We start from the raw sequence: 26304 nt of genomic DNA, 5'->3' as shown, positions 1-26304 counted from the left end.
CCTAATGCAGGCATCAGGCCATCAGATAATATACTAGGCTCGCATTTCAACAGGAATGGGACTGGTATATCTTGTTTCGTTTGTCCACACATACAACACAGAATCGTCATTCCCAATTCGTTCTAAAGTATTTGCATCAGTTCAGATGGTTGTCACAAACAGAGGCTAATGAAGTACACAACCAAGCTGGACTTCTGCAGCACCAGCGAAAAGTGTTTTCCTCTCATAACAAATCAGCATAAGCCAGATTTCAGCGAAACGAACAGGGCCACGCCTGAAACCAAAGCAGGGCTGTGCTAAAATGGTCTTCACTTCTCATTCCCCTAAACCTGAACAAATCACAACTTCCATCCTATAATATCCCTTCCCAGCTTTACAGATACAAATATACAATCCACACATGGAAACCTCAACGCATGGTTGAACTCTGGTCTCATGCATTGTAACGAAGTTGTTCGTGTGATGTGGGCAGCCCCTTTCTGCAGGCACAGCTATTGAGTGAGAGGGACGCACTCGAGCTCCATTTCAAGCTGGCCACGCTCAACATTCTGAAGCCTGACATTGACCACCTGCTTCACCTTGCCGTTGACGATGGAGATGGCGCTGTCCCTCGGGATCCAGATGCCATCCTTCGCCATCCATTTGTTAAGCTGGGCAGTGTCTGCGATGGCCGAGGTCTCGAAGGCTTTGGCTGCGGCAACCAGCGGCTGGATGTTGATCTCAGCCTCCCCCATCCGGTCGTCAGTAGTGAACGTGTCCTTGTCATAGACTTGCTGTCAGGAGGTTTCAAGCACGTAAGGCTGGTGGCCAAAGTAAGCAAGCACATCTGATGAATTTCCTGTGCACCTTAAGAGAAGCAGTAACAGTGCTTACCAGTTTAAGCAGCGGTATCGGGTCAGGTATTGAAAGCATAAGTCTTTCATTCCATACAGGATTTAGGCTGCTCTTTACCACCTTTGTTTTCATTGTCTGCACAGGTGAAAAAAAGGAACCATGAGTCATGAAACAGAAAGGCTTTGCATAGACCTCGGATGCACTTTTGGTGAATTTGGAATTGCTTACTTGGTGTCCTAGGTTAAGAATAACATAAGGATCGCTTGACATGACATCACGGATAGCTAGATTTGTGCCTCTTAGGATGTCAACCTTAATCAATCCTACAAATTCTACCATACCCACCACGATCTATAAGATAGCAGAGGGTCAAATAGTTTTCAACATTTAAAGCAGACTAAAGTGAATTTGGAATAATGCAATCGTACTGTTTTCTTTGCTGTTTTGGACTCATGTTCTTTTCTCCTCCAGCTGTTCCTGAATGAAAGGCCTAAACCATGTCGACTTGAACTAGTACTATGGGGCTGGTGATTATGTTTGTCGTTGCGTCGCCGAGGGCATGAAAGCTGGGGGTTAGTCAAAAACTGTTGAGCCTCGTATTTTCGCCTGCATGCACATATATGCAGATAAGAAGGCGAAAGATCATTTATCTGGCAAATGTATATAAATAAAGAAACATGCTATGCAAATGTGTCAAGAAAGACATCAAAAGATTGAAATTAACGTCTACCTAATAAAATCATTACGCTCCTCTGCTGAACAATCTTGCTTTGGCTTCGTGCAGTTTTCAGGCACAAATGCCTCATATATCATGTTTACAGCAGCATTCCCACCTGAATCGGCTAAAATATCAACTTGCTCATCTGCCCACTCATCTAGCTTCACCGAAACCACCTGAAATAGACAGATTTCTGGTCAACCCCGAACAGTGAATATTAGAACCACTAAACTAAGGTAGATTTGAGCATGCTCTAGTTCTCCCTCTCACTGAACTCGAGTGATTCATGGTGACAACCGTGTTGGAAAGACATTTCACAGGACTATTCATGTGCATTATGTATTTAGTGGTAACAACACATCCAATAGCCATTCATATGAACAAATCTAATAAATAATGACCATGAAAGATGGGAGACCAAAAACAAATGGCTAGTGTGAACTGGTATGTGCTCCAAAGGTCATAATAGAACACTTTAAGACATGTCTTACCTTGGATATATGTACTCCAAGACTTCTATGAGCTCCTGAACACTTGATGCAAATGAAAACACCAAAAGTCAATGACCTGCAAACATAAAAAAAAACATTGGATGAAATGGTAACATGCAGTATGCAGGTTGTTCACTGCGTTGATAAAGAGAAGATATTTCTACCACAAAAAGACCTGTAACACAAGAAAATTGTCACATGAGTCTATGTGAATAAAAAATGGCCAGGTGGAGATGGGTACCCAAGTTTGCATTTTAGTGTTTTCAGCTCAGGTTCAGTAAAGCAGAGGGACATGTAATTCACTGCTTCTTTCATATCAACCAACATATGGTATTTTTTTTTATTTTTCGAAATAATGCATGGACAAAAAGAAATGCAACAACACAAAAAAAAAAGAATTAGTAGAATTGATGGATACTTACACCCATTTTGGATCTGGAGCACCACAATCAGCACAAGATCTGTTTGCTGGTTGGTTTAGAAGATGATCTAACCTCTCGGCTGCCTTAAAGGGACCTGTTAGCAATCGTGGAAGCACATAGGGTCAATAGTATTTTCGAGAACACATGGATTCAGTCGATATGAATATATGACAAACGGAAGATGTATATGCAACAACTTTTACTAGTTTTCATGTAGCGGCAGGAGGCCAGGCGGCCAGCTTAGTCAAGATGATTATTTTTCTTGATTTAGTAAACACATATAGCCAAAATAAAATAAACTTGCAGATTGTCTATGATAGAAACTAATCCTAGTTTCCTAAAAAAAAACTAAGCCTAGCATAGTCGGTGTGTGGAGTCGTGCCTAGACACTCAAGTCCGAGTCTCGATCAAGACGAATTTTTGTGCTTATTTCTTATAGAGCCGTCTAGTTCATCCTTAGTTGATCTAGATTTTGTATTTTTTTCTTTATACTCAAGGCCCCGCACAGAGCGGGAGCTCTCTGCACTGGGTACGCCCTTTCTTTATACTCAAGGGGTGCTAGTTATACTAATAAAAATAAGATTAAAAAGAAGGAAGGGGTACAGTTTCAATTTTTTTTTAAAAAAAACCGGGTACAATTTCATTATAACTGAGAAGCATCCAGATAATGCTAGAACTTGAAATTCTGAAGTGTTTTATTCATTAATGGAATTGCGAACTATATGCATTGGGAAAAAAGGTTATAATTGCAATCAAATACAGGGTAGAATCTAGGTTTATCCAAAGCAAAGAATGCAGGCTTACAATTTACAGAGGGAGAGAAATAGGAGCAGTACATGTAACAAAACCTTGGTTACTGCATTGGTCATCAGCATCTGTCTTGGTTGGCATTCCACAGACTTTGGAGCCCAGGTGATCGGCATGGTCGTTACCATCCATCTTGGCCTCTATGCCACATACTTTGAAGCCTTGGCAATCGCCTTGGTCACTAGCATTAGCATCCATCTTGGTTGCCACCCCAGATACTTTGGAGCCTTTGTGGTCGACTTGGTCATTAGTATCCATCTTGGTTGCCAATCCACAGGCTTTCAAACCTTGGCAAATGCCATCGTCAGTAGCATCCATCTTGGGTTGCAGTTGCAATCCAGAGGCTTTCAAACCTTGACGGGCGGGGTGGTCATTATCCATTTTGCCTGGCAATTCACAGGCTTTGCCTGGCGATTCGCAGGCTTTTGAACCTTGACGATCGGCATGGTCGTTGTCCATCTTGGCTGGGAATTCACAGGCTTTCAAGCCTTGACGATCGGCACGGTCATTGTCCATCTTGCCTGGCAATTCACTGGCTCTCGAACCTTGGCGATCGCCATGGTCACTAGAATCCATCCTTGTTTGCATTCCGCACGCTTTCCTGGAAGAGGAAAAAATGGCTGCATCAGTTTCTGAAAAAAACAGAATGGATGCACAAAACGACAACCGCAATCATGAAACGACCAATCCAGTTGCGAAATCGGGGATGCAAAGAACATCAACGTACCTTCTGTTATATGCCTTTGGGCTATCAACAAATCTCTGCATGGGATTGCGCCCCTCCATCTTCTCGTTTCTCGTCCCCAACGCCGCCTCCCGTTCTTGCGCTCCTCTACATCGTACTGTCGGAGCCTCGGAGGCGGGCTCAGCGCGGGCGGTCAGCGAAAAAATCCGAGACACAGACCGGATGACACAAGGGCGTCCATCCCAGGACGGAGCGTCTGGATTTCAGTGCCCACGGGTCACGGCAGCGCCGCCGAGATTCTGCAGGACAGAAAGAACCGACGGAGGTCCAGAAAGTTCACACGTACAATTCCTTGGCAGAGGCGACGACGTCGAGGAAGAGAGGTGCGCGCGGTTGCGGTCGAAGGATACCTAGACTGGACGTGCGCGGAGGGCGGCGCAGGGCCTGCGCTGCGATGCTAGGCTGGGGCGAGGAAGGAGCGGTGGTCGTTGGAATCCGAGCTGGGCTGGAGAGGGCCGAATGAATCCGAGGAGTGCACTGCTCGCGGGGCGGGTGGGGATGAGTTGGGGGTCGTGCTCGGTCGTCTGACTGTCTGAACGAGACACAGAATGTGGGCGTCCATCATCAGCAACGCCGAATGCGACCACAACGTGGGGGGATCATCGCAATATATCGGGCCCGTTTGTCGAGCTCCGCCTCTGGTCAAAACAGCGTGAACACATTCACATCCAGAGCTAAATCTGTTTTTTTAAGCATTCGACAAAACAGCTTCTTCTTACGACGAAAATAGATAAAATGTCTAGAATACCTTTTTCCTTTTTTTCTCTCCTTTTATTTCTTTTTATTTATTTTTTTCTCACTACCTTATCACCCCGCACATAGATAGGCCTCGCGTAGGTCGTTGCTCCCTTGTTCCTCTTCCCCGTGCGTCGGCTTCGTCGCGCCTCCTCGTGTCGAGGCCACGGCTCCTGCCGCCTCCTGAGCAGCGCGCATCACCCTAGCCCTACCCCCGCATCTCGTCGCCCGCGCGCCCACAACCTCTACGGCTGCGCGCCTCACCAGTACCGCCGCCTCGCGCTGCCCGGGCGGGCCCCGCTCCTGGTTCCAGCGGATCCGGCGCCGGTGTCCAGCAGACGTACTGTCGTCGCCCTCGCAGACGTGCCAGGGGCAAAGGAGACCCATGGCCGCGATGGGCCCCGCTACCGCTAGAGGAAGCCGGAAAAGGCAACAAATTTCAGCTCCTACTCTCTCTCCTCCCTTGTCTCAGCAGGAATTCTGGGGCTTCTTCCTAAGATCTGAGCAGGTCAGAGGCGTTTGGCAGGTGGAGCCGAAAAACGGATTCAAAAGCCGGCCAAGAATCTGTACCAAACGGGGCCTTAGGCCCCGTTCGCTGGTCTGAAATTGGCTGGAAAACACTGTTCTGGGTGAAAATGTTGTGAGAGAAAAATACTGTTCCGGCTGAAAAAAGAAGCCAAACAAGCCAAACTTCAGACCAGCCGAACGGGGCCTTAATATACAACTGGATACACTTGTAAACACATGACAATGTATTTATATAAAAAATGACAATGTAACTGCCATTCTTTTTTCCAAAATTATTTTCTAGCATTTGAATGACATTTTCTGAGTTTTGCAAACTACTCGTCGCGTCTCAAAATAAATATCTGTCTGATGTTTAAAACATATCTCAAATATAACATTCTACAAGAACATAGGACACTGTGTTCCTAATGCAGAATCTAATCATAGGTGCATATAGACGGTAACTATGAAATCCAAGAGAAATCCTCCAAAAAATAAAAAAAAATAACAATGCATGTTTATTTCGCCATCGTCCTTAGTCTATCTTAAAGTTTTTAGGAGTTACTTGTTTTGGACAGAAGAAGTAGATAATTAATTTCTTCTTTAATATTGTACTATTCTTGTCAAATCCTTCACATTTGTGAGATTTTGCCATGATTTTCCAAAAGAATTCCGCATGCATATAGCTTACAAATTTAGAACTATTTTTTTTTTATCTTGCAGAACAATTTAAAAGTTCTTAATGATTGTATTTTTATGTATTGACTAAATATTATCTTTAGTGATATTTTTTTGACCTGGCCAAGTAATAGACACCATGGTTACTTATAGAGAGAACTATGCCACCTCTGGCCAATATTGTTTTAAATCAGTCTTCCCTCTTTAAAGAAGTCATCTTTTTGGTTGAATCTGACTAGAGTTGTATATACCGAAAATCCTAGTTCCTTCTCTGCATATTCAAAATTTTAGTGATACAAAACTATTACCTCCGTCCCAAGAAATATACAATAAAAAATACAATTGTAGGTTTGGTTAAAGTTAAATTATCTTAATTTGATTTTGATTAATAAAAAATACTAATATTCATTACTCCACATAAGTAAATTATGAAAATATATTCTAATGACATTGATTAAGTATTTTTTAAATTTATTTTGGGATTTAACGGTGTTGTTGTCCCGACATCGAGGTGCTAAAAAATAAGTCGTCATACCATTTTCCAAAATGCACATCTGTGTGAAAAATAAAATACCTGGGTAGTATTGTAAGAATTTTTTTGTAAAAAAGATTTGGTTGCAAACAAGCCAAATATGTTTGGGCTCCATGGCGTATGAATTGAGTTGAGTGAGTCGGCCCACATTCACACCACAGATGGTCTAGACGGGGCTAGACCCCCCGAGTCCCCGACTCAAAGATTGGCTCGTTTATAACTCGAGCCGAGTCTGTATCGAGCCATCCGAAAACACGCGCCGTCGGTCGTCTCGAGCTAGCGGCTGAGCTCGAGCTGGGAAACTAGGCTCCCTCGACCTCGGCTCATGGACAGCCGAACCCATCGTCTCACCCCGCTCACTCACGCCGAAGTCCCAGAAGCCGCCGACCCCTTTCCCGCCGCACGGATCCAAAACCCTAGCCCCGCCTCGGCGACCGGCGGAGATGATGCAGCAGCAGCAACAGCAGCTGCCACCTCCGCCGCAGCACCCGCCGCCCCAGGCCGGAGGCGGCGGCGGCGGCGGGGAGTTCTACCGCGGCCCGCCGATGCGGCAGCTGTCCGCGTCGTCCTCCACCAATCTTCCGTCTGACTACGCCGCACACCCGGGCCCCCCGCCACAGCAGCAGCACCAGCCTCCTTATGACGGTAACAGCTAAACATCTCATTCATTGGTAGTCGTTGTTCCATTAGGGTCAGGAGAAGAGTAGCTAGATGCCTATATTAGGTTGCAGGTATTGCCTTATTACTGTCAGTCCGTCTTAACTCAAGAGTGTGAGCTAAACTGCCACTTACAAGTTAAACATACGGGGAGTTCCTTGTGATTTAACTGTAGACTTTTTGGTCCTCCTTATCTTATCATAACTACACAAATCACATTGTAATTTTGTTTCTCTGCAGCTTATGGTGACAATTTTGGTGCTAAAAGGATGCGGAAGCCTGTCCAGCGACGAACAGTGGACTACACAAGCAGTGTTGTCCGTCATGTTCAGGTATTGTGGATTGCTATTTTTTTTTATGTTTGGATATCCATAATGATACAGGGTTTATTTAGGATTAGGAGCGCTCCGAAATGTTGATCCTTTATGTTTTTTTTTCTGTTTGTGTTTAAATCTTGGCTTGAATTTGTAATGCATGCTCAGTTTCCTTCCCATCAGTAGTGCTGACTTCCACTATGTACAATTGCAGGCTCGCATGTGGCAGCGGGACGCTAGGGACAGATTCACATTGCAGCCAACTCCAGCTGCTGTCCTGGATGTATGTTCCTTGACTCGCAATATATTAAAAAGATGGAGCAGTAGTTGCTTATGCTATGAATATTGATTGGTTTAAGACTTTAAGCTTTAGAAGATAGTACCTATGCTATGATAAATACCTTTATCTGTATGAAACCATGAGCAATCAGATGTTATACGAAATTCTTATGGATTAAAGTGTTAAATGTGCATCTAGCTAGCATACAATGGACACAATACTATTGTGCACCATAATACCAAAGTTCGATAAAACAGTGCATACGAATGATTATCATGCTAGTAATTCGTCTATTAATCTTAGCATGGATAGTGTACTCTATGTTATGCAGAAAATCCAGTTAATCCTAATAACTAATCAAAGATCTTGATGACTACTTCTTGTTACAAACATATTTTGATAGCTGTGACAATTGCAGATGTTACCATCTGTCGCATATCCAGACAATCCCTCCACAAGTTTTGCTGCCAAATTTGTACATTCATCAATCAATAAGAACCGGTGCTCTATTAACTGTGTTTTGGTGAGTAACTGAGTATTGGAAAACCTATTTTTCTGCTTTCCCAATAGTCCACATTGAACATTTCGCTGTTATACATACTTGTATTTCTCAGAAGCAATGGCTTTGCTGTTCATTATACATAAATGCAATACCAAGTGATATTTTTATGTATGCCATGATATATACATATGAAAAATAAATAAATGCTCTACGAAGGTATGGTGGCAAAAGGAAAGGAAAAAAAATTCTTAAAGTAGAGATACACTATAGAAGAAACTTGAGCCATCTGAGAGACACTTTTATCCTACATGATTGCAGCAAAATATCATCTTGAAGCCTTTCTTCCACTTACTGAAATCTTATTGCTTTCCTTCAAAACTATTATCGTTTTCTGACTGCGAAGCTAGCTCTATCAGGATTTCTATGAAATCTAATCCATCTCTAGGTGTATATTTCAACCATATGGATTACGAATTAGTATTGTGAAGTTGTTATTTATTAGAGCCCTTGGATAAATATGCTCATTGATATGCCATTCATGATTAACAAGAACACAATATTAGAATCTACCACTTATATCCTGGACTGATGACTAGTCAGAATTTCAAAATTGCAATGCTACATGCAAATTACTATTGCATTTTGGTAAATTTATCCAAGCCTTGTCTTGTGATCTTGGTAAAAATTGCTCCAGATGATCTGTGGGAGCCTCCGGCACTGGGTCTGCCCTTTTTTTTATTAGTACCAGCCAAGTAAATATTGTCAAGAAACTGTATTGTCTTATTAATTTTGGCTATTTTAATGCGTTGACTATTGTCAATTATGTAGCATAATCATCAGTTCAATCAACATCTACTTTTATTATTTTCATCCACTTGGGGTATAATACAATTTTATTTGTGGATAAAGTGGACCCCTACAGGCCGTCGACTTATCACTGGATCACAAAGCGGTGAATTTACGCTATGGAATGGGCAATCTTTTAACTTTGAAATGATCCTTCAGGTATTCCACATTAATTACTTGTGGACTTAAAATGCTGGTAGTTTTAACTTACTTTTTGGAGAAACCTGACAATCAGGCTCATGATCTACCTGTGAGATCAATGGTTTGGAGTCACAATGAAAACTGGATGGTGACGGGCGATGATAGGTGGCGCAATCAAGTACGCGTCCCTTCGTTTTTGTACCTTCCTACATTGTTTAACCCTTCAGCTGAACCTTTTGAATTCTTCTCCAGGTATTGGCAAAGTAACATGAACAACGTCAAAGTGAATAAAACAGCTCATAGAGAATCGGTTCGTGGTTTAAGGTGATGGCTGTCTGATGCACCTTTTCTTGTTTGCTACAAAGTTCATGTTCAATGTGTGGTGTGTGCTGAAAACATGTCCTTCAAACAGTTTTTCCAGAACAGACTTGAAGTTCTGCTCCTGCTCCGATGACAGAACCGTGAAGGTTGGGACTTCGCAAGATGCCAAGAGGAAAAGTCATTGACTGGTAATGTTGCTAATTTTTTCTTGCAAATATTAATCTGGCATACATCTCATCATCTGAAGTTATTATGTGATATGACTTTGTTTTTTCGTCAAATGGACCTGAATTTCCCTTCAACTCAGCCAGGCCACGGTTGGGATGTTAAAACTGTCGATTGGCATCCTACAAAGTCTTTACTGGTTTCAGGTTAGTATATGTTTGTACTTGTTCAATGTGTTCAATCATGTGGAACTTATTCAATTCTGTGCTCCATAGGTGGCAAAGACTATCTTGTGAAACTCTGGGATGCAAAAAGTGGCAGAGAGCTGAGCTCATTGTCGGTATTCCTGCCACTTCCATATTTTGTTAATTCTTAAAGATCTGTGTTACATTATGATTTATATCTGCAGCCATGGTCATAAAATATTGTGCACTGTGTGAAGTGGAATCAGAATGGGAACTGGGTACTGACTGCCTCAAAGGATCAGATTATTAAGGTCTGTGGCTTGTACTTTTGTACCTTGGTCTGTTTTTCTTGTTGTCTTCAAAGAATTGTCGGATGGCAGTGTACACTCTATAACCAAAATTCTAGTGATGTCTATGGAGATGGGTCAATCCATCCTTGTGATCAAATGATCAATAACTTTGTTTTCTGATGCCAGTAAATTATTAACTTTTGGTGCACTTGCTAATTCTATTGCTAATTCATTTTTCAGCTGTATGATATTAGATCCATGAAAGAGCTGCAATCCTTCCGTGGGCATACTAAGGACGTCACTGGTTAGATAACTGTTACAATGTCAAGATTTTTATATGTTCCTTCACATATTTAAGCTTCAAAAATTGACACAAGTTTTAGATGTAGCATTTCATTTGTTCACTGTAACCATACATTCTATGATTCTTAGAACAGTGGCTAAAAATTTTCTAGGAAAATACGGTGCTCACTCTTGTTTGCCAAGGTTGTACTGAATATGTATTTGGTTACTCGTTTCCTTCATTTTTACAGCATTGGCATGGCATCCATTTCATGAAGAATATTTTGTTAGTGGGAGCTTTGATGGAGCTATATTTCATTGGTCGGTCGGGTAAGATATCCATAGCATTATTGAAATTACTGATCTTGGTCAGCCTAGGAGTTTGCTACTTTGTGCTAAGTTATTCAATTCTTTTCACCCTCCAAAATCGATGCACAACTTTTTACATCTTTTGTGGCGTGAGAATAATGTCGCAAGTCTCAACTTGATGAACAAGCTGTTTCATTTATTTGGCAGCCATGAAGCTCCACAGGTTGAAATAAGTAACGCACATGACAGTAGTGTCTGGGATCTTTCGTGGCATCCTGTAGGCTATCTACTTTGCAGGTACTTGGCTTGCTTTTGAATTTTGTAATTTAACACTTTCCGATATGCTGCTTGCTTATTTTTCTGTTCTGCATAGTTTTTTAGATTGTACTGTTATGCATACATAATCTGAATTTCTTCTCGAATACAATTTCCTGTGCATTGTGTGATCTTATTTGTTTAATGCTTTAGTTGTATGTGAACTCACTAAAAGTCGTTTACACTTTGATTCTTTTGTAGTGGGGGAAATGATCATGCTACAAAGTTCTGGTGTAGAAACAGGCCTGGTGATCTTACCCGTGATAGATACAACAATGGCCAGATGCAAGGTTGCCTTTAATTTGAATTTAGCTTGTTATTTCATCTTATTTATCCCGTTTTGGTCCTAAAACATTAACATATTAGTAGACAGATACTCTTGCACTTGCATGTACATGTATGCACACATGCCTTCGAATATCACTATTTAGTTAGATTAAATAATTATTCTTGTCTATTACTTGCTTCACACAGACACAGGTGCTTAATGGTGTGTTGTGCTGCTTTGTGACCTTTTCCTTCCAAAGAAGGAATTCTTAATGCATAGATTATCACCTTTTCAGGTTATGGTGACCAACATGCTGCTTTTGGTGCTCGTGGTATGGGTGGATTCCAGATGCCTGAACCTCCAATAACGCCTGGACCATTTGCTCCTGGATTGTCACGCAGTGAAGGTACAATCCCTGGCATTGGGGTTGCAATGACCTTGGCAGGCCAGTCTCTTGATGGATCTGATGGAGAGCAGAGGCCATCTATTCCGGGTCTTCCACCTGGGCAACCCCCGCTGCCACCAGGTCCTCATCCATCACTTCTTGGGCAGCAGCAACAGTATCAACAGATGCCTCAGCAGCAACATCCCCAGTTTACTCGGCCACCACCTCCAAACATGCCCCAACTGCAGCCACCAGCTCACATGCTTTCACATTCACAAGGATCTCGGCCTACTCTTCCCCAGCTTCCACCAATGGGTGGACCATCAGTGCCATCACAAGTGAACCCACCGCTTCCGCCTATGCCTCACCCAACGGTACTGTTCATACCTTTATCAAACTGAGGGAGACATAACTGTTTACTTAACGTGTGCTGTCTCTCTATTTATCTTACCTGATAAGTGATAATCGAAAACCAAATGCCTCGTCTGCAAACCATTGCAAGTTTGCGTCAAAAGAATGTTTTCAGTGAACTTGTTTTTTATGAATAATACTGCATTACCTTGGATCCTTTTTTTTAAAGAAAAAATAAGGGTATTGACTGGTTGGTTCGAAAACATGCAGTAACTGCTATGGTAAGTTTTCTAGTCCCCAAAACCTGAATCACTGTACACTTTTCTTCCACAACACTGCCTGTTGCATGATTCTATGTTACTGTGAACTCACTGTTTAATTTGATGTTACATGAAAGGAACCAGATTAGAATATATTTGGATTCTTTGTGCTCCTTGGTAAATTACAGCTACTGTGACATTGTATTTGACAATTATAATATTTGTAGGCAATGCAAGGTTCACAGAGTCAGATGATGCCTCAAATGCCACAGCACATGATGGGTCTAAATCAGATGCATCCTGGTTCTGTGCCTCCTGGTACTGTACCCCCAATGGGTGGGTTCCCGAGTGGGATGGGAAACATCCAAGGAGCATCAGGTTCGTCTGGCATACAAAATTTTCCTATGGGTGGCATGTATAATCGTCCTCAGGGACAAATGGCTCCACAAGGACAAATGACATCCATTCCCGGTCTAAGCTCTTACCAGGTAAGCCTGCATGTTGCATCTTGATTTTGTCATACCTAGAGGCTACTTGGTTTAGTCGTCTGTATTATTAAACTTTCTGCATTATCTAGCCACATTTACTATAAATTGATTATATTAACTGAAGCATTGGTGTTGCTGATTGCTGCAGGGAATGGGCAATGTTGGCCTTACACCGCCGCCACCACAGCACCCTCCGCCTCGAGGAGGCTCGGCACCACAGTGACCTGGAGCAAAACAAGGATTATACTGAACCTAGAGGTCTCCGTGACACTGAATTTGTAACATGTAATCCATCTCAAGCAATATCAGCATGTCTAGACTCTCCCGCAAATTCAAGGGATTTCTGCCCGATTTTTGCTCAGGCAGCTAGGATTTTTGCTATCTCGTGCTGTGATTTACGACTGGGAGGTCAGTGCCTCATTTATACTGTAATTCGAATTGTGTCCATTACTTGTCGGCTGCTTAAATGTGGAACATAGAGAATTCTTTCCCGCAGTTTTGAGAAACATGAACTGAACTTGTGCCAGTTATCATCGTAATGCCTATGCTTGTGCGTACTTTACGAGTTGACAGACTAAGGCGACACCTGCAGTGGTCAATATGAAATATATTGCATGTGCTTTCTTTTGACACAGGATGTTCAAAAAAAATTCATAGTTTACATTAAACAACAAAACTGACATCAGCACCAGTATTGCTGGTGCATGGTTCTATCGTGCAAAACAGATCAAACATTCAAAGGCTGCACAGAACTAGATTCCAGGTTTGTCGGACGCATCCATGGTGGCATCGGCCTGTTCGTTTGGTTATAAGCGCAAATTGCATTGTCCACATTGCATTCAGTCATACCCTCAGCCTCATCAAGCTCATCACTCTGTTTGGCAACCTTATGAAGATATCCAAGAGCGATCACAAGGTTAGTTATGACAATTTGCGAATCATATTTAGTAGAAGCACCGGACCTAATAAGGGAAGAACAACACAAGAACTGTACAAAGCTAATATGCTTTAAGGAGGGAATCAATGTACCTGGACTGGTCGATGGCTGAAAGTTGGAAGAAATCGGCCCTTGCAGTACTCATTGAAAAGAATGTTCAACACAAGCAAGGGAATTGTGGCGAAGGAAGCTCCTGGCTTTGACTTGAGCCCAAACAGTCCTATCATCGTGATTTGCATGAGTGCTACTGATAGGAATATGTAGTGGTGAATGTTGGGCCAATATTGTCCGAATGTATCGTATGTGATCTCATAAACATCTTCCATCTGTATAGCATAAATCACCATCAGTGACAACCTAGGTTAACCAGCTATTGATAACATCATCAAACTGATATTGACCACAGGTTGTATATATCTGAATTCACAAAGTAGGATAGAAGAGTTGTGTATTGTTGGAATGACTCATACTAAACTCCAAAGAAACTGATATCTGTACAACAATGGATCATGTGAACTGAACAAATTACCTGATTGATGTACACGGCATAACCAAGCAGAAAGTATATCAAAAGGATCGGGAGTAGAAGGGGTGCAACTACAGCGTAGACCACTCCAATCAATATTGCAAGGGAAACAATGGGCACGACTCGGAAGTAAGGGAAGCCATAAAGATATGGTTCCTCACTGTGTCCAAGTGAATGCGCCTTTAAAAATTGCCATATTAACAAACCAAACTGAAGAACCTCCAAAGAGAACCCTGACATGCCGTTGGTCAAAATGTATGTGATGAAGAAATCTGACTGCATCACAAGGAAGTAGGAAAAAAATAAGGGTATGCTCCATGTTCCCTGAAGCTTACACCGTAGCATCTGCTATTTCAAGAAATAAGAATGTGATACATCAATCTTCTTTGCAGTTACCTGTGCAGAAACAGCACTTGCAAGACGGTTAGGGATGTTCTTTGGGTGTTCGAAGGATTCTCCTATCTGATCGAGTAGAGAACCTGAAAGAATACTGAGGAAGAAAACGTTTCCAAGCAAGAAGTAGAAGACCATATTGCAGGCCTTAATTTCTTTTTGGCTGTTGGCAATGCAGCCTTCAAATGAAGCCATACCAAGCATCGCAAAAGGAACCAAGTAAATAAAGCCATTTAAGATCATGCTCGGAAGATACCCAGTCACAACAGAATTCAAACCCGGTCTGCAAGACAATAAATTTCGCATATAGCAACATTGTTATACCCACAAGTGCCAACTGAACCAAAATTAAATTCAAGTTTCTGGCACTCACATAAGTTGCACAGCTCTCGCTGGTGGGAACCACCTTTTAATCTTCTCAAATTGCACTATCCCCTGCACGGCTGTTACAGGGATGGTGAAGAACACTGTTAGCAGGAACGCAGCAACGAAGACTCCAAGTTTGTACATAGCCATGCGCCAAAATGGAATGGACAAATTTTTCCATATTATATCAGTTGGTTCAGGGGCATAAGTTGTAACCAATGACAGTGGATTGACAAGCTGTTGCATCTCCGCAGCTTGGGCAGCATCCAACCGGGATTTGAATGAGACAAAAGCTACAGGTACCTCCTAGAGTTAAAACTAATATTAAACTTCTTATGGAAATACCGATATGTCTGTTGTGCTACATAAACTACTAAGGTATACCCTTGGCACAAGCAAATGGAGTAAATGATACACAATTATTACCTTTTTTTTAAGCATATTTTCACACTGTAGGAGGCGGATAGTCTCTTGCACATTTTTCAGTGTTTCTTCATGGTTGTGAATATTTGTTGCGTCTAAAGTAAGGCCCCGTTTAGATGCAAGCCAAAAACCAAAAATTTTCAAGATTCCCCGTCACATCAAATCTTGCGGCACATGCATGGAGTACTAAATGTAGACGAAAAAAAAAACTAATTACACAGTTAGCCGAGAAATCGTGAGACGAATCTTTTAAGCCTAAATAGTCCATAATTGGACAATTTTTGTCAAATACAAACGAAAGTGCTACAGTAGCCAAAAGCCAAAAATTTTCGGAACTAAACGGGGCCTAAACTTGCTCCAAATCCGTCCCAAAAGATTACATTTTCTGGTCTCTCTTTTCCTCTGTATCCGTTTCTCAATGGAGGATGCCAACTTCTGTAATGATGATTACACGACTAGCCAATAAAAAAACACTATCATGCTAAGTTTAATTTGACTGAACAAAAAAAAGTTGAGTTCTGTATAGATTTTGCATTGGAAAAAGGATGATGCACTAGTAATGTCTGCAGTTGTTTTTCCATAATGCTAAGAAAGAATGTGTGACAAACAGTAGCATGGAAACTTTGATGGTCATAATTTTACTGGTGCGCTGTTCAGAAAATATGATCACATTTTATGATTTGATAACCTGCTAGTCAGCCACAAATCAGAATCACGGTCCTCATCTACTCACCTGCAACGCCTCAATGTTTCCTATATCATGTACAATTTGGTATGATTGGTATGTATGATAATGCTTTGAGAAAAAGTGATCAACATAACACCCGTAAGTTCCATGATCTGGACATTTTGGAATTCCTCGAACCAAAATGGTGTATTGATCATGTCTTTTGTAGTGATACTTCAAGTGCTCAATTCTTCTCATAGTAATTTTGCTGTATTACTGCTTCAAATCAAATTGAAGATTTCAATGACACCATCCGGATTATCCATGCTTCAACAATGTAGCGTCAACTAATGATGAACCAACACTTCTCTAACCAAATCGCCTACTGAGCTTTATAGTTAATGTGCACAAGGCTACACTTTTCAGTGACGGATATAAGTAACTGACACAAAATAAAATAAATCTTTGTTTTGGGATTACAGAGCAATAATCTGCTTTGATATTCCAATTGCTGGCATAATAATTAAATAGATAACAACCTAATCCCATGCCACCAAAATACTGTTTTCTTAATTTAAAAACGGAAAATGCAGGGTTTTCCAGTTTTCTGTATGAAAGATAGAATAGCTATACATACTAACAACAAGGAGACTGGTTAAGCATTTATTGGGCCTTAACCATGATACTAACAACATCTTTGAAGAAAAAAGAAAAAAAGAACAAGTGGATTGATTGAAAGGTTTTCAAAATCACTCACCGTATGAAGCAAATATACCACATAAAAGGATATAAAGCAAAGGCATGAAAAATGCACCCAAAGCCTGTCATGCACAACATAAACAATTTCAGTTACGAAGTCAACACAATTTCCACTTGGTAGGCCATACCTTTCAAACTCTGATTTTCCCAATTTATTAACATGATTCTAGCTACATTATAAACTGTATTACATCAGAATAAACTAAACACCATTTCATATAATCAGAGAGCAATTTACAGTGCGTGACCTGCCTTTCTTGGCCAACATTGCTGAATATATGAACTGAAACAGTACTCGAACTGAAAGGAACACCTCGAATGTGAAAATACAACGAAAATATGCAGACTAGAGCTAACCTATTAGATCCCCGTGTTACATTGGTAACCGTGAACAGTTCCATGGAATTCGATCTTCTGATATCAGCTCGACCTTCACTAGTATAGTTTGTTGGAGCAAGGACCACTAGTCCAACAATCGAGCAAACACTGAAACACTTGATCCTACACATCGAACGGGGAGATATCGTCGACCAGATTATTAACAGTCATAACAAAGAGAAGATCAGTTGGTGAAAATTAAATGCGTGTCATTCAATTCAACTCTTCTAGAGCTTCATGAATCCTACGACCGCTCTTCGCGTACCCAAACTTGAAGAGGCGGACGACGACGAGCGCGTCGAGGCCGTGGCGACGCAGCACGTCTTCTTCAGAGAGCCGGAAGGCCGCGCCGATCCACCGGAACGACGGGGTTAGTCGCCCGTGGCCGAGCGGCAGCAAGCCACCACCAGCACCAAGATCGCCGGTCGCCATCCGGCGGGGACGGTAAACGGGCACGTTCCCCGGCTGCTTCTTGAGCAGGGAGAATAGCGACAGCGCCACCAGCGCCAGCCCCAGGTTGATCGCCGCCGACGCCAGCAACCCCTCCGCGTCCATTTTTCTTCGTCCTCACACACACAGCTGATCCGACGCGCGCTGCACCAGCGTGGGCACTGCGCTAGTAGCAGCGGAGGATCAGCTTCCCACCGGTGGAATCAGCTGATTAGTGCGGTGGTCGATGGCGGGCGGCGACGTGGTGGCCGGAGGAGCCTCGAGGGACACGTGGCCTCCCCGGAGCACGACGCGTTTGGTTGGCGCCGCCGCAACCCCATTCCTCCAACCGCATGGGCATTGCCACAACTTGGCCCACCTGTCAAGGCCCACGGGGTATGCCCCTTTAATGAGCCCTCCCCTTGTGCGTTGGGCTACGCGGCCCGGCCCGGCCTGTTTCGTCTTGTGATGAGGCGGGGAAGGCGACACTCCACCAGCATCAAAGGCAGGAGGAGGAGAAAGGAGAGGTGGTGGCTGACTGGCTGGTGGAGTGGTGGGGACGATGGCAGCGCCTGCGGCGGAGGGGGCCGCCGTGTCTGCCGCGGCGGTGCTGCGAGCCGTGCTGGCGCGGGCGGGGATGGCGGCGGAGCGGTCGGGGCGCGCTGCGGAGGCGGTCCGAGTTGTGGCGGTGGCGAAGACCAAGCCAGTTTCGATGCTGCGGCAGCTCTACGACGCGGGCCACCGCTGCTTCGGCGAGAACTACGTGCAGGAGTTCGTAACCAAGGCCCCCCAGGTCCTGATCTTGTCTCCAGCTCGATTGCGTCGTTCGCTCTTCAACTTTGCACTTGCAGAGCATCCATCGCGTGGAAATGGAGTGAAATGACTTGCTCGATCTTACCGTGTTTGCAGCTTCCGGAAGATGTCCGGTGGCACTTTATCGGGCACCTGCAGAGCAACAAAGTGAAACCGCTGTTAGGTATATCAAGAAGAAAAGCTGGTTTGTTCAGAAGTAGTTAGAAACTGAAGTTCTAAATGTTATGATTATTTAGTGCTTGCCACTTGCGTCACCTTGTAATGAATAGTTAGTACTGGAAAGCCGTTCTTGCTTAGCACCATCATGACAATTGGTAGTAATACTTACTAAGCAGTGTACAGTATATGAAAATGATGAGAGTAATATCAATACAATTCTTTCATAGTGTTTTTCTTGACATCATCTCTCTTTTGTATTGCCAGAATGCCAGCTAAGCCTTGTCTCTTTCTTTTTTTTCAGCTACTGTTCCAAATCTTGATATGGTTGAGGGTGTAGATAATGAAAAGGTAAGCAATCAGCAACAAGTACTGTTCCTTTTATTATTTATTATCTCATGTCTGTACAAAAGATGAAGACTAATATATAGCTTAACGCTTGTTAAGTTGTTATGTAGATTCAAATTCTTGTACCTGTTACCTACGATTGTGGATTTCTTTATTAACACATAGAGTCTACATTTTTCAGATTGCTAACCACCTAGATCGAGCTGTCAACAGTTTGGGAAGGGAGCCTTTGAAAGTTTTGGTTCAAGTGAACACTAGTGGAGAAGAATGTGAGTGCAGAATCAATATTGATAAATCAGAACTCTTATCTCTTGATTAATTTACCCAGATAAAGCACTTGTGCTATTTGTTTCCTTGTTTGCCTTGATCTGATAGATTATTATTATTGCTATTAATTGGTTTTGCAATTAATTTTGCTAAATGAGAAATCAGTTTATTACTTCAGAAGCATACCCTAAATTACAAGTGAGCTTGTGGCCAAGTTCAAATCATTATCATTCTGCAATGTTCACATTTATCTTTCATATAATTAGCTTATCATTCTGCAATAGCAGTTTCATGGACTAAACGTTTTCTTTTGTTCAGCTAAATCTGGAATCGACCCCTCCAGATGCGTCGACCTTGCTAAGCATGTGAAACTAGCATGTCCAGCACCTAATATTTTCAGGTCTGATGACAATAGGAATGAAAGACTACTCGTCAACACCAGAAAATTTTAAGGTGCTTATCCAGTCTTACTTCATCACAAACGACAACGAGCAATCTGTGTTGGCTTTCATAACCTGTTGTAAGTGCTTTGAATACAGGCATTAGTGAATTGTAAGCTTGAAGTTTGCAAGGCCCTTGACATACCAGCAGAACAGTTTGAACTCTCCATGGGAATGTCTGGTGACTTCGAGCAAGCGGTTTGTAATATATTATAGGAACATCGAAACCAGACCACGAATTTGTTTTTTTTTTTTTTTTTTTTGCACACGATAGGACTCCTGGAGTTCCATTAACTAATGTCAAATTTATGCAGATTGAAATGGGTAGCACGAATGTGAGGATTGGATCAACCATTTTTGGACCAAGGGAGTATCCAAACAAAAAGCTGAACTAGTGAGATTCAACGCATAGTGTCATCTCAATACCCAACCCTCTTGATTAACCTTTTGCCTTTGTAAGCATGATGCTATGTATAAATACACATGTGAATAGGTCACATATACAACTCCATACGACACTGTTTAGCGGGGGAAAAAAAACTCCATACAACAGGACAATACTGTAGAAGAAATTTGGTGACATGATCTTGAATAGCATTTCCAATACTTTGCTTTCCTTCTTCCTTTTCTCTGCATGATGATTGCTGCTCACCTGCAGATTTCAGTTAGGATTTTACTTCTATGCAGTCAAAAGACATGTAATTCCATAGGCCTCCCTGGCTCCCTCCCTCACCTAATTTGTCGAATCTTCCCTAGTATTACGCATTTGGTTATGTTTTCCTTGTTGCTGATTTGTACTTCTCACAACATCATGTTCCGTTCCGGAGAATAACCATTTGTGATTTGACTCTAGACATCAGTAAAATATTAAATTAAACTGTTCTTTTGTAGTTTGTAAAGAATGAAGATGCAAGGATAAGTGGATACTAGTAATGACTTGCAACAAACGCCTTGTAGCCGTTATTCCTCGGTGAGCATTTCTGACCTCCCGCGGTCTCGCCTCAGGGCTCAAGCGCTGGGGGCTGCAGCCCGGGGCGGGCCCAACAAATCCTAGGGACAAGTCTTCAACTTAGCCCAGGAACAGCCCATGAGGAGGAGGAGCCCAGAGGTTGAGCCCTACCTGTGGCATCTCCCGTCTCCGCACGCCGCTTCGCATCCCCGCCCAACTCCCGTGCCGCAGCCCCGACCGGCGGCTCCGCCTCCGCTCCCGGCGCCTCTCTTCTCCTCCGCGCCTTCCTTCTCCCTCGGCTCTCCTGCTGTTTCGCGCTCCGGTCTTGCTTGCTGGTGCTGCAGATCTGCGTTCGGCGTCCCACCGTGCGGCGTTCCGCCCGCAGCCCCGCACTGCAGGTTGGAGTTTCTGAATGGCCAGCCCCGGGGATGCGGAGGGCGTCACCGCCTCCACGGGGGAGCTGAGCGTAGAAGCAGCGCCTTCATCAGGTGACAAAGAAATCGCCCAGTATGGTGCGTATCCCTGACAAGGGGGCAACCGTGTGCTTTCATAACCATGCGTTGTTTGCTTAATTAGTAGTACTGCTTGCAGTAGTTTTATATCGTGTCTGAACTTAGTTGATTTATTTATGCAAAACTTTGTCCCAGCTAATGGCGGTGATGTTGCCGTTGTCGACGAAGATGATGTATGGGAAGATGTTTCAGATTCTCATGGGCATGCGTCTACCTTAGACAGAGAATGGATCCACAGGCAGAACCAGTTTCAAAAGGTATTAATTAACCTAGAGTTTATCTGGAACACAGTTGTTAATGCTAACTACTCTTCTGCAGTTTTTGTTGATAGCAGAAATGTTTAAAATCTTTTTCTTTTGATTTCACTCTAGATGGGCTGTCGGGATGGTATAACAGAAGGGCAGAAGGACTCTGCTCAGGAAGGCTTCAATGTTGGGTTCAGGCAATCTGTAAACGTTGGCTACAAGTGGGGCCTTGTTCGCGGGGTTTCCAGGTGCATATCCTTCCAAGAATAGATTTCCTTGTATTACCATTCTCTTCTAGTGTCCCCTCTGATTTTAGTTTTTTTCTAATCTGTCGGTCCTTCCAAGCAGTGCACTAGCTAGTCTTCCTGACAGCTTGAAAGAAAAACTGGTGCCGGATGTTCAGTGTAGAGGAAAATTACAGGGTCTGCACAGCTCCGTGCAAGAAATATCAGCAGATGACGCTCTTCAGATGTTCCATGAGAGTATGTGCCAGAGCAATCGTCCTTCAGAGGGATCAGGATCACATGTAACATCAACCTCAGATGGATCTACAGAATCAAATAGGATGAAAAGCCTATCAAAGGATCTTGTGTTGTTGTTGCATGAATGCTCAGATATTAAGGTAAGTGAAGAGGTTGCATGAGATTCATGAACAAGTTGGCCTGGAATTTCAACCACTACGGTCTACGAACTTTCCAAGTCTGGCAGAATCACATTGAGTTTTCAGATTATTGAACATCTACCTGGGCTATAGATGAACGATTTTGTTTTCAAAGGATCTGATACTCAGAAGGCTCGAACTTCAGAGACCTAGAATGTAACTGTAAAACCTGTTGTTCCATATTTTGATCATATTGCCCTTTTGTGAATTGTAACTATTACTCGTATAAAGAAAATCTTGATACAAGCCTCAGGCTCAAAGCATTCTGGTAGTTTCTTAGTATCTCTCATGGTTTAATTCTATCTAAGTTATAACAATGTGGTATGGCTGCAATGTCATGGAAGCAGATGCCCATCACTCTACGCGTATATGGTTGAAGGTTTGAAGCTCTCGTTACCTGCCGGTCTTTCTATGAGATATATATACTGTTTTTCTCATCTTTATGCGCAAAAATTATCACTAAGTACACACTGCACTGACGTGCATAAAAGTGGTTTCTGCATAGAGTCCCTCCTACCGAAATTGCTGTGGCCTACTGTAACGGTGTTTATGCTGAACTGAATTTTACTCCACCGAAATATACTCAATTTTGATGAGTTGAAACCCTCCTCGTCTACTACACCAGAAGTTGCCATGGCCTATTGTAACGTTTGAAGCTGACATTCAGAATGGTCCATGGTGGTTTGATAGCATGGCATGTCAGCGGTGGCCTGCTTCTACTACTAGTTCACAACGGATCGGTGGTTGGATCTGCAAGATGAGTGTCAGCTCTTGGAGTTCGTTATGGTTGGTGGAGCATCAAACCTTGTATCCGTTGTGTTAGTTATGTTTATTCATCAATGCCGTTCATTTTTCGAAAAAGCCTATGACAAGATAAATTGGGATTTTCTTATATCCTTCCTAAGGCAAAGAGGATTTCATAATCACTCTAGTGCTTGACCCTTTTAGGGCCATTGATATAGTCGGCAACTCTCCTGCTTCATTGTTTTTTTTTTAAAGAGAGAGAAACCTCTCAACTACACCAGAAGTTGCCATGTCTATTGTATCGTTTTTGCTGACATTCTGAATGGTCCACAGGGAGTTTGACAACATAACATGTGAGCGATGGTCAGGAAGACGAGTGTCACTCTTTCAGTTCGTTATGGTTGGTGGGAGCATCAAACCTTGTATCCGTTGTGACTAGTGTTTGCCTGAATTGAACCGTTTCATCTGCCTGAAGTTTTCACGGCCTACATGCGTAGGAGTAGTTGTGTTTTCAATACTGGTGCCGTTTAGGAGTATTCCTCAATGCTTGATCTACTTTTATCCATTGGAAGCACTTTTGGTTATGTTTATTCATCAATGCCATTCATTCTTGTTGATGAACATCTGATCTGCTCTACCGATTGGTTCCTCCATGATCTAAAAACACACACTAGCCGTACGAATTTGCTGACTTGCACTTGAATTCATCAGGGTTTCCAAGATGTGTTTAAACTCATCAGGAAGCCTGTTCAGAGTGTTCACCAATGAACAGGAGTACAAACTCATCAGGAATGCCATTCATTCTGTTTGCATCAGCACAAGACTGCTTACACCCCAATCTGTGATGGTCTACAGTTTCAGTCCAATATCAGAGTAGGGCTGTTATTGGGTGTTAACAGTAAACAATTAGCTTCATCGATTATCTATGTGTCCTACTATAGTACCTTAACTTAATAACGATCATACAGCATCCGAAGTATTCAGATATTCAGAAAGCAACACTTGGGTCGAATTGGACTGCAGCTCTTCAATACAAGATGCCGATAAGAAAATCAATGGAATATTCACATAAATCAGGACAAAGAAATTGAAGTTATTATATCCATGTATATGACCAACATGAAGGGCGGGCCTGGTGCAAGCGGTAGAGTCTTACCGCCTGTGACCGGAAGGTCTCGGGTTCGAGTCGCAGGTCTCCTCGCATTGCACAGGCGAGGGTAAGGCTTGCCACTGACACCCTTCTCCAGAGCCGCACAGAGCGGGAGCTCTCTGCACTAGGTACGCCCTTTATATGACCAGCATCCGAACCGGGAAAGAAATGCGGTTAATAAGAGCTTTATTAATCTCTGTCTAAAGGAACATCTCAATCGTTCTTGCCGTGTGCTAGTCTCCTACACCTGTTTCTCATCACGATGCAGGAACTAAAGTTTAAGAGATGTCACATCAGATGTCATATGGAGTGTCGCATGGGGTGTTCGAATACTAATAAAAAAACAAATTACAGAAGTCCTCAGTAATCCACGAGACGAATTTATTAAGCCTAATCAATTGGTCATTAGCACATGTTTACTATAGCACAACATTGTCAAATCATGGACTAATTAGACTTAATAAATTCGTCTCGCAAATTAGTCTCGATCCGCGTATTTAGTTTCGTAAATAGTCTATATTTAATACTACATGCATGTGTTCAAATATCCGATGTGACAACGACTAAAATTTAGGAGGTGGAACTAAACACCCCCTAAACTGAACACACGAGACATATGTACATGCCTAGGCCCTCCACTAACCCAACTCAGCGAGCTCCTAGTAGCTCAACTATCAATCAGATAAGAAAATAATGGTGGTAAGCAATCCTCTGGCACTAAATTGAAGCAACTGCTGAATTAGAACCTTCAGAAGTCCAGATCATGATTAGTTCCAGCCGACCACAAGCTGCAAGACAGATAAAAACAGCGTTAAATTTCAATCAACAACCTTCAGAAGTTCAGATCATGGTTGGTGGAGCATCAAACCTTGTATCCGTTGCGTTGGTTATGTTTATTCATCAATGCCGTTCATTTTTCGAAAAAAAACTATGATAAGATAAATTGGGATTTTTCTTATATCCTGCCTAAGGCAAAGAGGATTTCATAATCACTGGTGCTTGACCCTTTTAGGGCCATAGATATAGTCGGCAACTCTCCTGCGTGATTTTTTTTTTTAAAATCTCAACTACACCAGAAGTTGCCATGGCCTATTGTATCGTTTTATGCTGACATTCTGAATGGTCCACGGGAGTTTGACCGCACAACATGTGAGCGATGGTCAGCAAGACGAGTGTCGTTCTTTCAGTTCGTTATGGTTGTTGGGAGCATCAAACCTTGTATCCGTTGTGTCTAATGTTTGCCTGAATTGAAATTGAAACGTTTCATCTACCTGAAGTTGTCACGGCCTACTTGTGTAGGAGTAGTTGTGTTTTCAATACTGGTGCCGTTTAGGAGTATTTCCTCAATGCTTGATCTACTTTCATCCGTTGGATGCACTTTTGGATCCATCAATGCCATTCATTCTTGGTGATGAACATCTTATCTTCTCTACCGATTGGTTCCTCCTGATCTAAAAACACACACCAGCCGTACAAATTTGCTGACTTGCATTTGAATTCATCAGGGTTTCCAAGATGTGTTTAAACTTTCCTAGGAAGCCTGTTCGGAGTGTTCACCAATGAACAGGAGTACAAATCTTTTGGTTTGCTGGCCGTGCCAGGTTTGGCCCATCTGTTTTATCAGCACAAGCAGACTGCTTACACCCCAATCTGTGATGGTCTACAGTTTCAGTCCAGGACCAGAGTAGGGCTGTTATAATTAGCTTCATCAGTTATCTTTGTGTCCTATATAGTACCTTCATAATGATCATAAAGCACCAGAAATATTCAGATATTCAGAAATCAACAATTGGGTCAAATTGGACTACAGCTGTTCAGTATCACTGAAATGTTGGAAATCGGGCATGGCAAAATGAGTTATACGAGATACTGATAAGAAAATCAATGGAATATTCATATGAATCAGGACAAAGAAATTGAAGTTATTGTATCCATGTATATGACCAGCATCCGAACCGGGAAAGAAATGTGGTTAATAAGAGCTTTATTAATCTGTCTAAAGGAACATCTCAACGTTCTTGCCAGTGTGCTGGTCTCCTACACTCGTTTCTCATCACTAAACTGAGCACACGAGACATATGTACATGCCTAGGCCCTCCACTAACCCAACTCAGCGAGCTCCTAGTAGCTCAACTATCAATCAGATAAGAAAATAATGGTGGTAAGCAATCCTCTGGCACTAAATTGAAGCAACTGCCGAATTAGAAACTTCAGAAGTTCAGATCATGATTAGTTCCAGCCGAACCACAAGCTGCAAGACAGATAAAAACGGCATCAAATTTCAATCAACAATCTTGTACCAAAGGAGAGTCT

General features: G+C 42.5%; 1 protein-coding gene and 3 pseudogenes across 4 annotated transcripts; 2 read left to right on the top strand and 2 right to left on the bottom strand.

Annotated features, from left to right (window-relative positions):
* Nucleotides 1-84: 84 nt before the first annotated feature.
* Nucleotides 85-4573, bottom strand: LOC136460009 (probable ADP-ribosylation factor GTPase-activating protein AGD11). Of its 4 annotated transcripts, none has more exons than XM_066459859.1 (10): nt 4304-4573; nt 4000-4213; nt 3302-3873; nt 2466-2559; nt 2044-2119; nt 1565-1728; nt 1263-1440; nt 1063-1185; nt 874-969; nt 85-773 (listed from the first exon to the last, which is right to left on the bottom strand). In XM_066459859.1, exons 2-10 carry the CDS (start codon nt 4056-4058, stop codon nt 492-494), a joined length of 1644 nt encoding a protein of 547 aa, XP_066315956.1. In that variant the 5' UTR covers nt 4059-4213; nt 4304-4573; the 3' UTR covers nt 85-491. The 4 variants fall into 4 exon arrangements, with proteins under 4 accessions (XP_066315956.1, XP_066315955.1, XP_066315953.1 ...); XM_066459858.1 differs by having other exon boundaries at nt 4000-4256; nt 4368-4573; XM_066459856.1 differs by having other exon boundaries at nt 4000-4573.
* Nucleotides 4574-6813: 2240 nt separating this feature from the next.
* Nucleotides 6814-13334, top strand: LOC136460008 (flowering time control protein FY-like; annotated as a pseudogene).
* Nucleotides 13335-13772: 438 nt separating this feature from the next.
* On the bottom strand, nt 13773-18149 carry LOC136461408 (CSC1-like protein At3g54510; annotated as a pseudogene).
* A 74-nt stretch (nt 18150-18223) lies between these two features.
* LOC136460007 (uncharacterized) lies at nt 18224-22343 on the top strand (annotated as a pseudogene).
* Nucleotides 22344-26304: the final 3961 nt, after the last annotated feature.

The sequence above is a fragment of the Miscanthus floridulus genome, chromosome 6, assembly GCF_019320115.1.
Source record: "Miscanthus floridulus cultivar M001 chromosome 6, ASM1932011v1, whole genome shotgun sequence".
Classification (NCBI taxonomy): Eukaryota; Viridiplantae; Streptophyta; class Magnoliopsida; order Poales; family Poaceae; genus Miscanthus; species Miscanthus floridulus.
This window is presented reverse-complemented; position numbering and strand designations above follow the sequence as displayed.